The 12,106-nt window shown below is 34.9% G+C and overlaps 1 protein-coding gene across 2 annotated transcripts in view; it reads right to left on the bottom strand.

The window, feature by feature from the left end:
* Positions 1 to 12,106, bottom strand: part of FBXO11 (F-box protein 11) — an 83,796-nt gene that overhangs the window by 19,298 nt on the left and 52,392 nt on the right. Inside the window, exons 2-11 of one of the 2 annotated variants that reach the window (XM_045787946.2) lie at positions 6,109 to 6,236; positions 5,892 to 5,973; positions 5,344 to 5,485; positions 4,096 to 4,225; positions 3,292 to 3,375; positions 3,081 to 3,213; positions 1,060 to 1,166; positions 858 to 969; positions 665 to 771; positions 444 to 581 (exon numbers count right to left, since the gene is read on the bottom strand). In XM_045787946.2, coding sequence (XP_045643902.1) covers positions 444 to 581; positions 665 to 771; positions 858 to 969; positions 1,060 to 1,166; positions 3,081 to 3,213; positions 3,292 to 3,375; positions 4,096 to 4,225; positions 5,344 to 5,485; positions 5,892 to 5,973; positions 6,109 to 6,236 — 1,163 coding nt within the window. Of the gene's footprint in view, positions 1 to 443; positions 582 to 664; positions 772 to 857; positions 970 to 1,059; positions 1,167 to 3,080; positions 3,214 to 3,291; positions 3,376 to 4,095; positions 4,226 to 5,343; positions 5,489 to 5,891; positions 5,974 to 6,108; positions 6,237 to 12,106 lie in introns of both variants that reach the window. The other variant, XM_045787945.2, reaches the window with a different exon arrangement.

A 12,106-nucleotide genomic window follows, 5' to 3' on the forward strand; every position in this document is an offset into this window, starting at 1 on the left:
AGCCACCCAGGTACCCCTAACAGGGGTGACTTTCACGCACACTTACATTTGAGAACTACTGGATTAGATCTTACTCCTGTCACAGATTACATCAATTCCCTAAGGACTCCATCTTCTCTACATGCACATAATATTAGACTCATGAATTATAGAATACTGCATATTGATTTTAAAATATGATGCTGAAATGTCTTTTAAACCAATACTCTTCAATTCACCTAGTTTGGTGATGAGAAAGTGCAGAAACCTATTTGAAATTTAATGGATATGGATCACCTGGCTGGCTCAGTTGGTGGAACATGTGACTCGATCTCCGGATTGTGAATTCGAGCCCCACAGTGGGTATTCAGAGATTACTTAAAAATAAATATCTTAAAAAAAAAGAGAGAAAGAAATTTAACTGATATGAAGTCGGTTTTTCTATTAAGAATAAATGTTCTTACCATGCCATGATCAAATGTGAACACACCAACATCTCGTCCATGATGGATATGATTCCGTCTAATAATTGGGTTTCCATGATTTTTAACCCAAATCCCAGCTAAAGCATTATTGGAAATTTCATTATCTTCATATATTCCCTACAACAATTAATCAGAAATAGGTATTAGCAGAACTTAAAAAAAATTTTTAGAAAGAAAAAACCCATAAAAGTTAAAAATACCTGTGCATGATCTGTTATATAAAGTCCAACATTTTCACAGTCGCTGATGTTACAGTGCTTGATAGTGGGACATGCTCCTTGACCACTAACACATACTGCAGAGCCAACTGTAAGAAAAATTATTTATTTAAAAAACCTATTGGTCAACAACACAATGACTTATTTTGTAATAAAACATAAGGGAAACACTAACCTGTACATGTACTTCGGATGATACAGTGATCAATAATAGGGCTACAGTTTACCGTAATCTCTAAGCAGTGGTGTGCATTATGGTGTTGAGCAGATTTGTCATCAGGGTTAAACTGAAAAGTAGAAATTTTGTTTGAAGTTTTGTATGAACCACTACCTTAAATGATTTTAACATACTTATTCTAAATCTTAAAATTCCTTACCCTTATTGTCATATATCCAACATAAGCATCCTCAGAACCTTCCATAAAGACAAAGGTTGAATCTCTAGTGTTTTCAATTATAACTTTGTCTGCTACTTTTCCAGGTGCTGTGGAGAAGATATTTTAAAACATATTACTTTTATTTAAAAAAAAACCAACACATTATTTATCAGAGGAAATTCAAATAAAATTCAATTTTTTAATCAGTAAAAATACTCTGTCATAAAACTAGTAACAAAGAAACTTTCTTTATTGTTTTTAGGTTGGGTCCTTTAAGGGGAATTTTTTTTTTCATTTTTCAAGAAAAATTTTAATTGAAGTATATATATAGTTGACATATTAGCCTCAGGTATACAACATAGTAACTTGACAATTATATACATTACGAAATACTCACTATGGTAAGTGTATTCTCCGTCAGCACACAAAGTTGTTATTTTTTTTTAAAAGACTTATTTACTCGAGAAAGAGAGAGCACTTCGAGGGCAGAGGGGGCAGAGAGGGGAGAGAATCCTCGAGCAGACTCCCTGGCTGAGTGCAGTTGCCTGAGGACCATGAGGATCATTGCCTGAACCAAAGTCAGGAGTCAGACACCCAACCGACTGAAGCACCCAGGCGCCCCATTATCATAATATTACTGATTATATTCCCCATACTTTTCATTTTGTGACATTTACCTTATAACTGGAAGTCTGCGCTTCTTAATCCCCTTCACCTTTTTTGCCTGCCTACCCATCTCCCTCCTGCAAACCACGTATAAGTTCTCTGTATTTATGAATGTTTCTTTTTCGTTGTTTTGTTTTTTAGATTCCACATATAAGTGGAAATCACTTGGTATTTATCTTTCTCTGACTTATTTCACTTAGCATAATATGCAGAGGGAGCTTTTAAAAAACATTAGCATTAAGTAAGAATAATGTTCATTTTATGAGGTAACTATGTTTCACTGGCCTTTACTACAGGCAGTCATATTTAATGTGGATATTCTTTGAGTACCATTGTACTCAAATTCGTGTATAACAATACTTCTAATAATATTTAACTACTAATAGTATTTAGTATCAAATACAATGACATATTAAAAAAATGGTTTCTTATGGAAACAAGATCAAAAATCACTTCCAGCAGCACCAGAAAAAGAGCTCAGGGAGAAGAAAGGAGAAGGAGATGTTGAGTAGGTAGAGAAAGTGAGAAATGTCCTAATTTAAACTTATTTCTAATATTGGCCTTGATTTGGAAGGTACTGCAAATCAATAGGCAAAATTTTCTATACCTTCCTCCCCTTTTCTCTGTGGTGGAAATGGGGGAGGGAAGCAGAAGGCGCAGTGAATGCAAATTTCAAAAACAAGTAATAATTTTTAGCTATCTTCAAATGGTCCATGTACTGTGTCCTTAAAAAATCAGAAAGCACAAATCTTGAAATGACTGATCAGTGCTCAACAACTGTTTCATTACATTTATTCTTAGAAACTTGACTATAAAAATAGCTTTGAAATAGTACGAAAAATTTACCAAGGACATCTGTTTCATTAAAAATACAGCAACAGAAACATTAACCATCTTTACTTTCAAAACAAAAGATGTAATAAATATCTTTTTTCCTTAATGAATAACTAAGGTGTTGGACAAAGTATGGACATCAAGACATACATCTTAAAAAAAAAAAAGAAATTAGGGAGTCTGGGCGCCTCAGTCAGGCACCCCACTCTTGATTTTGGCTCAGGTCATGATCTCAGTTGGGAGATCGAGCCCCTACTTCATATTCTCTCTCTCCCCTCTGCCCCCCACCCCCATCACCGCTCTCTCTCTCTCAAAATAAATAAATAAATAAAATAAAAAAAATAAAAGATACATCTGTAATTTCTGAACTCTCACATTTTCATTGCAATAGGCAATATTCCTGTTCTTTCTTAACCATTAAGCTATTATCAAGGTTCACCTGGATTTTAAGTCACTAGCATTTAAAAAACCCATCATGTAAATAATACATTAAAATTTTAATGACAATGCCTTTAGAATACCTGCACCAATCATGGTGATTGGAGATTCAATATATATCCATTCATCAGTGTATATTCCAGAATGAACAAAGATAAGTCCATCAAAATGAGCTTCTTGTACCCCACCAAGGGCATCTTCAATTGTATCATAATACTAGAAAAAAATAAAAGTGTCAGTACAGAACTGAAAGATTACCATTTTAAGTCTTATAAAAATACAAATCAAACATACCAACATATTTTCTCTTCCTTTATATCTTGCAGGATTACTGTAGAAATGTTCAGCAAATCCTGGCTTTACATGTGCACCTTTATACTAAAATGTCAAAAAACAAAACAACAAAAAACAAAACAAAACAAAAAACCAGAAACAAACATTGACTACTCATGTAAACATATTCTAAATTAATACCGTATATTTTTATTAAATATTGAAAACAATTATCAATTATTCCAACTAATTTTCTGTTGCATAGTGCAATGTAGAATCTGAAACAGCTTATGACTCAGTATTATCCAGTAAGAAAGGACAAAACTTGTTAATCTCAGCACTACTGATATTTTGGTACAGTAATTCTTCGTTGTGGGGGACTGTCCTGTGCATCATTTTAAGGTATTTAGCAGCATCCCTGGCCTCTACCCACTAGATACCAGTAGAATCCTCTTCTCCAGTTGTGACAACCAAAAATGTCTCCAGACATTGCCAAATGTCCCCTGTGGAGCAAAATCACCCCCAGTTGAGAACCACTCATAAAGGACCATATAAAAATTAAAATAACTACTGAACACTAACAATTTAAGAAAAGGTTCAAACACACCCATAAAAAGTATAATGCTCTCAGGCTATTGATGCTTACTGCCACTGTTTAAATTATTAATAAATATGTCAGTAGTGAAAAGCATTGTTGAACAAATATTTTGTGGAGTGATAAATACATTCATTGCTTTGAAACCTATTCTTGAGTTTAAATTAATTTTTTAAAAAGAAACTTTTATTTATGGATATAAATCAATATTTTCCATTTATACTTCATACCAACTGCTGGAAACTCTCTTTCCAAGGATTTGGGTGTTCATATTCTTCTGGATTAATCTGGTAGAATTTGCCAGGTTCAGGATGCATCATAGGGCGAGTATATTCGAAAACTTCCATGTATAATCGTTTCCTATAGGAGGAAAGAAATGAAAGATTTCTTCATAAAAAGTCCTTTAAACAACTAGAAAAATTATCTGATGCTTCAAAAACATGTAAGAATATAAAAAAACCAAAAATTTTAACTGTAAAATAGTTTTTGGCTAAAAACAATGTAACTACATATAAAAAACAGTCCACCTCCCAAAATATAGTGTCAATTCTCCAAAATTTGTTTAGGGGAAAAAAAGGCCACCCTTACTGTAAAAGCCTCATAGTTATTAAAAGGATGGCTTTCAATAAAATACACCGAACTTAACTCGTTATCATTTACATCCTATTATCAAAAACCATCAAATCTCACAAATGTAGTCATAGTAACTATTATCACTTCCCGTACAAAGCAGGGTTCCTTCCGATCTTTTTATCTACAGATAGTTTCATTTATTACAGTTGTGATTATATAGCATCTAAAATTTTGTATTCTGCTCTTTTCAAAAACTTTTTTAGAGAACATAGCATTTTCCCATGTTATTAACAACTCTGTAAAAATCACTGTTAAATGCCTTTATCACCAAGTTTTCAAGTAGACATTACATTGTTAGTTGATTACCTTATTGCTGGACATTTAGATTATTTCTAATTTTCCCCCACTATTAACTGTGCTATTATGAAAAAATTGGACATAAGAAAACAAAATTTCCAGAAGTGGAATTACGTGGGTCAAAAGGCATGCATATTTTAAGGTTCATGAATACAACTGTCAAACTATTTTCCAAAAGTGATATATCAAAATCTACTTTCACATTAAACTATTAGATTGAATTAATTACCTGTTTTAAATTAGACATAGCTGTTTCTAAAAACAGCTCAAAGCTTAAATTTAAATGAAATACATTTCCCAGAATCACTCAGTTGCTATTAACTGATAAATAGCAGAGAAAGTACTTCATTTATTGTTTTAGAAATACCGCTCAGACCAACAACCTACATTTGTGATGAACAGGTAACTTGGAATTTATAAGCATTCTAATTTTGTTCCAACTATTTAATTGTAACTACCAACTCGCACTTCAACTTCCCTACCATCTTTTAGCATTTGGGGCGGCAAATAATATATCTCAAGATAATAAGAAATAAATTTTAACTTACCACAAAATTGGATCATTAGCAAGCTCACTGAAGCGTTTACACACACAAGCTGCTCTACAAAGATCCTGTTCCAGCAAGTAAGAGAAGATTTTTAGAACTACTTCATCTGGTAGTTTCTCCTGAAGATACTGTTCAGCAGGTGCTGCTATAAAGAGATTAGGAAACAGAATATAAACAATCTATTTGTGTGATAGTTTCTCACTATTTAAAGAGCATAATTTTCATTTTATTTAATGAATAGATTTTTTGATGACCATCATTTTATAAGCATTTTGCTTTGACAGATGACACACACATCTACCTTCTTTTGTCTGACTTAACTATTCTTTTAGCTGTTATGCACCATTTCAGAAACTGGTTAAATACATTAATTGTTGTATAAAAATACATTTTAAGTCAAAAGAGAGGTCAAGGTTCTCATGCTTATTCTATAATATCACCTTCTCAATCCCAAATGCACCATTAAACTATATTTAATTATTAATTTTTTGGTATCAAACAAAAATTAAAAAGATTTAACCCTATCCTAGTTTTCCCAAAGGAAATACCTGACAGATCTTGTGATTTTCCAGATACTCTTGCGCGTTTTGCACGATGACCAAAGTTTTCTGTAGTTGAAGTTGAGGCACCCTTCAAAAACAAAATGAAAACTAAGCAAATATTTTAACCATACATAATCATTACTTCAAAAATATAGTGACATGTCCCTTTCTGTTTCAAACAATTCTTTCATTACAAAAAGAAAAGCAGTTACTTTTAATTTACCTCCATACTGCTCTTTGTAGGACACGCTGTTCTTTTTGGCAAAAGTGTTTTTCTACGAAGTTGGTATGGACTATTTTGTGCACCAGGACCTGATTCTTCAGCAACCATATCTGCAGGTACATCATCATCTGTTATAAACAAAAGCAACATGAAAAATGACACCCAGTTTTTTAAAAAAAGCTCTTCATATCGGGGCACCTGGGTGGCGCAGTTGTTAGGCGGCTGCCTTCGGCTCAGGGCGTGATCCTGGCGTTCCGGGATCGAGTCCCCCACATCGGGGTCCTCCACTAAGAGCCTGCTTCTTCCTCTCCCACTCCCCCTGCTGTGTTCCCTCTCTCGCTGGCTGTCTGTCACATAAATAAATAAAATCTTAAAAAAAAAAAAAAAAAAAAGCTCTTCATAAATTTTTTAGGGGGAGAGGCAGTACTTTTTTTTTTTTTTTAATTTGAGAGAGAGGGAGAGATAGGAGAGAGAACGAGCAGGGGGAGTGGCAGGCAGAGGGAGAGGCAGGCTCCCTGCTGAGCAGGGAGCCCGATGTGGGGCTCAATCCCAGGAACCTGGGATCATGACCTGAGCCGAAGGCAGATGCTTAACTGAATGAACGACCTAGATGCCCCTAGATACAACTTTTATGTAAAAGTCTAGCCAACTGGGGGCACCTGGGTGGCTCAGTTGGTAAGTGGCTACCTTCGGCTCAGGTCATGATCCCAGGATCTTGGGATGGAGCCCCGTGGCTGTCTATCGCACTCCCTGCTCGGGCAAGCCTGCTTCTCCCTTTCCTTCTCCCCCTGCTTGTGCTCTCTCTCTCTGTCAAATAAATAAAATTCCAGCCAACCGGATAAACATCTGAAAGGAATGTTGGACTTCATTTCTTACTTCACAATAAATTCCAAAGTAGAACATACACATATTTTAAAAGATTTATTTATTTATTTGAGAGAGCGTGAGTGAGCGAGTAGTGAGAGGGGCAGAAGGAGAGAAGAGAGAATCCTGAAGCAGACTCCCAGCTGAGTGCAGAGCCTGACCCAGGGCTGGATCCTAGGACCCCAAGATCATGACCTGAGCTGAAATCGAAAGTCAGCCGTTCAAGTGACTGAACCACCCAGGTGCTCCAGAACCTATAAATACAAAAAAATCAAACCACTAAAAGAAAACGAAAATTATTTTTTATAATGTTAAAGTAGAGAAGAGGTATAACACAAATTTTGGAAGGCATTTAAAAAAAGGTGAGGAGCATGTTCACTTGATGAAGGGAATGGAAGACTTACTACTACAATGGTTACAGTCCAAGTGGGGTGAGAAGGGTAGTCTTGCAAGAGGTGTCAGAATCAAAGCAGGGTGAGGTGGGTGTCCATGGAGAGGGACAGCTCAGTGTCGAGCATCAGATATCAAGTAGGATGAAAAGGGTACCTACGCAGACAGTGCACAGACTCAAACTGTGGCATAAAGTGCTGGAGCTCAAGAAGGGTAAGAAGGAAGTCTGCAGGGTGGGTGGGTGGGAAGGTGGCCTAAAATGGAGAATCAGAGCCAAGAGCAGGGAGAGAAGAACATCACACAGAAGAAGGGATGTTGGAACTGGAAGACTGGTTGCATACAACAGAGGGATTCATCATATAATTAAATAAGAGTAATGGAAGCCAGCATCACTTCTATGATAAAGATACATAACCTAAATCTAATTTAATAATCTTCAAAATTGTCAAAGTCATGAAAGTCAAGCAAAGTCTAAGGAACTGTCCCAGGATGAAGGTCATAAAAAAGATATAGCAACTAAATGCAACATATGGTCCTGAATTGGATCCTTTTGCTAAAAGGATGCTATTAGGACAATTAGTGAAACTTGAATTGGAGGGGTGTCAAAGGATTAGAAGGTAGTAATGTGTCAGTGTTAATTTTCTGATTTTAACAGCTGTAGTACAGTGATTTAGGAGAATATCTCTTTTTGTAGGAAATACACACTAAAGCATTAGAAGGTGGCAGGACAAGAGACTGGCAACTTCTGTAGGGCAATCAGAGGGAAAAAACCTTCCTTGTACTATACTTTTAACTCTTCTTTAAGTATGAATTGTCAAGAAAAAAAAAAAAGCTGATAGATTTGAGTAATATATAAAAAGTTTTAAAATTCCACTTAGAAAATGAACTCGATAAACATAATGAAAGGAGCAACACAATAAGGAAAAAATATTTGCAATACATGTCACAGAAGGCTAATTTCCTAACTCTATCTGCATGCCTACAAGTCAGTATGGAAAAGATGAACAATTCAATAGAAAATCAGGCCAAGGATATGAACAGATAACTCAGAATTAAGTTTAAATGGTAATAAAAACTACAATGAGATTTTTTTATGTAGCAGATTATCAAAGATCAGAAAGTGTAATCACATACTAGTATCATCAAAGGATAATATAAGGGGGAAAAAAGTTCCTAATTGCTTTAAGGACAGCGATTTGGCAACAGCTATTATTACTTAGCAATTCCACTTCTAGGAATTGATTCTGTAACTATATTCACACATGTGGGCAAAGTACTATGTACCAAGATATTTACTGTAGTACTGTTTATAATACTGCAGGGTAACAATCAAAATGTTCATCAATAACTATTAAATAAACTATGGTGCAGCTATACAAGAGACTATTATGTGGTCACTACAAAATATAAAGCAGTTCTATACAGACTAATTAAGAACTATTGCTAATATATAATAAGTATAAAAACCCAAAATATACAGAACAATGTGTTTAGTGTACGTGTGTGTTTTGAGGCTATATAAATATGCTTATAAATACATATATTTACTAAAATATGTGAACTCCATGATGGCAGGGAGCTAACTTGAAGAGGCTCCTATTGGCCAAAGATGGGACAACGTAAGCATCCATAAGAATGACTAGAATGAACTGAAAAAAATATATTTAAATCCATGAGTAATGACACTTAAAAAAATAAAAATAAAAAAGGTTATTTTGAAAGATGCTAGTGAAAACCAAGTCATCATTTTGAAAACTGGTAAATAACAGGAATTAAACTTTTATTCTTCGTTTCTTACATAAACTGAACCTCCAGGTAACCAAGTATTAGCTGAGAGGAAGTTTCTCTAGAGAAACATTTCACTAATAAATGAAGAAATAATAAAAATTTGCAATCTCTAAAGAGTTAATGGATTTAACCACTGAGTATCAGTAGTTCCTAATATCACAAGAAGAAAAACAACCCGACATAATAGATTTCCTGCTGAAAGAACACAACAGCACTCACCAAGTTTTGCCAAAACACCTAATCTGAATCTGATCAATCTGTAAGAAACTCCAAATGGTCAAACTGTTAACAGTTTCCTCAACAAATATACTGCATGGGAAAAACAGTGGGGAAGATATAAGCAAATCTAAAGCATACTGCTTAAGAATGTACACTTTGTTATTAAAATTAATAAAGAAAAAGTAAAAAAATTATCATAAAAATGCTTTTTGTGGGGGAAGGAAAAGGATTATAACTGGAACAGGGCACATAAAAGGGTATTGCAGTGGCCAGCAAAGTTCTATTCCTTGACCTGTTGGTATTAAAATACCAACTTTAATAATAACTCAATCCCTTAATAATAATTTGATAACCTATATGTCTGTTTTATATGAGTTTCTCTACCTGGCTGTGTTTTACAATAACAAAGATATTTTTTAAAAGGTGGGGTTTAAAGCAGTATAATATTAAAAAAACAGGTTTTCCCAATAGCAGACCTTGGGCAAATTAACATTTTTAAGCCTAATTCCTCTCATTTATTAAAGATAGTAGTATCTTAATAATTCACAAGGCTACTGAAGGGGTTTAAATAGAATAACACATGCAAAACACTCAGCAGTGTGCCTTGCTCATCTGAATGTTCAATAAATGTTTTCGCTATTATTTCATTTAAATATTATTCTATTAACATCACTTTCAAATGAAACCTGGAAAACCAAGCAAGTTTTCTATGAACCATACTGCAGCCAATGTGATGTGCCTATTTGTGGTGTCATCCCTTTGTAGTTTAATATGTGGTTAACGTCTATAAATGTTCCATGTGTGCTTGAATGGAACATCTACGTTCTATTTTTTAAAGTTTAAACATATCTAAAAGATCAAGTTTGTTAACTGTGTTGTTCACATAATTTGTGTGTCTACTTTTGTTGGGGATGGTGGTAGTGGTGATTTGATTTATTAGCTTCTGAATGAAATGTGGGAAAATCTCTCACTATATCTGCAGGCAGTCCTTTATTTGTAGTATGTAAAATTTTGTTTTGTATACTTTAAGACAATGTTATTTGGACATACAGGTTCAAGATTATTACTTCCTCCTGGTGAATTATTTTATCATTATGCAATGGCTCTCTTTATCCTTAATAATGCTTTGCCTTAAAAACCTATTTTTGCCTGAGGGCCGCCTGGATGGCTCAGTCAGTTGGTTAAGTGTCCGACTCTTGGTTTCAGCTCAGGTCATGATATAGCAGTTGTGCGACTGAGCCCCGAGTTGGGCTCCACACTCACTGTAGAGCCTGCTTGAGATTCTCTCTCCCCCTCTGCTCCTGCTCAATCTCTCAAATAAAATAAAATAAATAAAATAAATCTATTTTTGCCTGACAATATTTTCCTAATGGCTTTTTGTTGTGTTTTATGTCAGCCTAGTATTTTCTCAACCTTGTACTTTCAACTTTTTACTGCTGGATTGCGTTTTAGATTTAGTTCTTAACCATTTGTTGCTAGATTTTCTTTCCTTTTTTAAAATTAAAGATCTTAGGGACGCCTGGGTGGCTCAGTTGGTTAAGTGTGTCTTCAGCTCAGGTCATGATCCCAGGGTCCTGGGACCAAGTCCCACATCGGGCTCCTTGTTCAGTGGAGAGGCTGCTTCTTCCTCTGCCTGCCACTCCCCATCCTTGGGCTCTCTCTGACAAATAAATAAATAAAATCTTAAAAAAAAAAAAATTAAAAAGATTTTATTCCTAAATAATCTCTACACCCAACATGGGGCTCAAACCTAGAACCTTGAGATCAACAGTCACATGACCCACTGACTAAGCCAGCCAGGTGCCTCTAGATTTTCTTTCCTTTTCAGCCAAAGCAATGATATCTAATTTGCTATTTAACCCATCTCAAGCCAATTTTTATATACATACACACACATTTATATATATACACACATATATGTAATTTTTAAAAAAGATTTTATTTTTAAGTAATCTCTACACCCAACTTGGGGCTTGAACTCACACCTGAGATCAAGAGCTGCATGCTCCACCAACTGAGCAAGCGAGCCAGGTGCCCCTCCATTTTTATATTTTTAATTTCTGAAAGTTGATTTTTCTTTTTCAAGTCTTATTGTTTCTTTTTAAAATACGCCTATTACATCATCATGCCTCATCTCCCTTTTTTTAATCCTTTTAAAATTTTACACATGCTTACTTTATATTCTTTTTTGGATTATCACTGGTCACTTTTTTCACTTTTTAAAATTTTCGCACAATTAGGGAAGCTGTTTCAAAGTTCTAGGCCGTATGCCTGGGTCTTAGTTCTATTTTGAAAAGGTCCAAGGCCACGTATCTCCCATCCCCATATACGCATTAAAATTCCACCCCAGATCCCTTAGGAGATATATCCCAGGACCAAAAGGTCCCTGTGCTATTTTATACAGCAGCACCAACTCCCACTTACTACTTTGATTTGACTTCTCTCATTTCTGGTTTCCTTCTTTTCTTCCTTTCTTTAGAGCTTAGCTACGCATTTACAGCTTTGCTCTTGTTTTGTGTTACATTTCCGTATGTTTGTAGTGTGTATGCATGTGGGGATGACACCTTTATCAGCTTGGTTTATAATGCTGATAGCAGTTTCTATAACATTCAAAAGTACATTCTTAAAACTTTTCATCCTATACAACCCTCTCTCTCACCCCACTCCCACTCCTATTTAAAATCTATAGATCTTATTATTACAGATACCTACACCTCACCCACCCACCCTGGAATCC

Source organism: Ursus americanus, chromosome 7 (assembly GCF_024610735.1).
Source record: "Ursus americanus isolate L20-20 chromosome 7, mUrsAme1.1.p, whole genome shotgun sequence".
NCBI lineage: Eukaryota > Metazoa > Chordata > Mammalia > Carnivora > Ursidae > Ursus > Ursus americanus.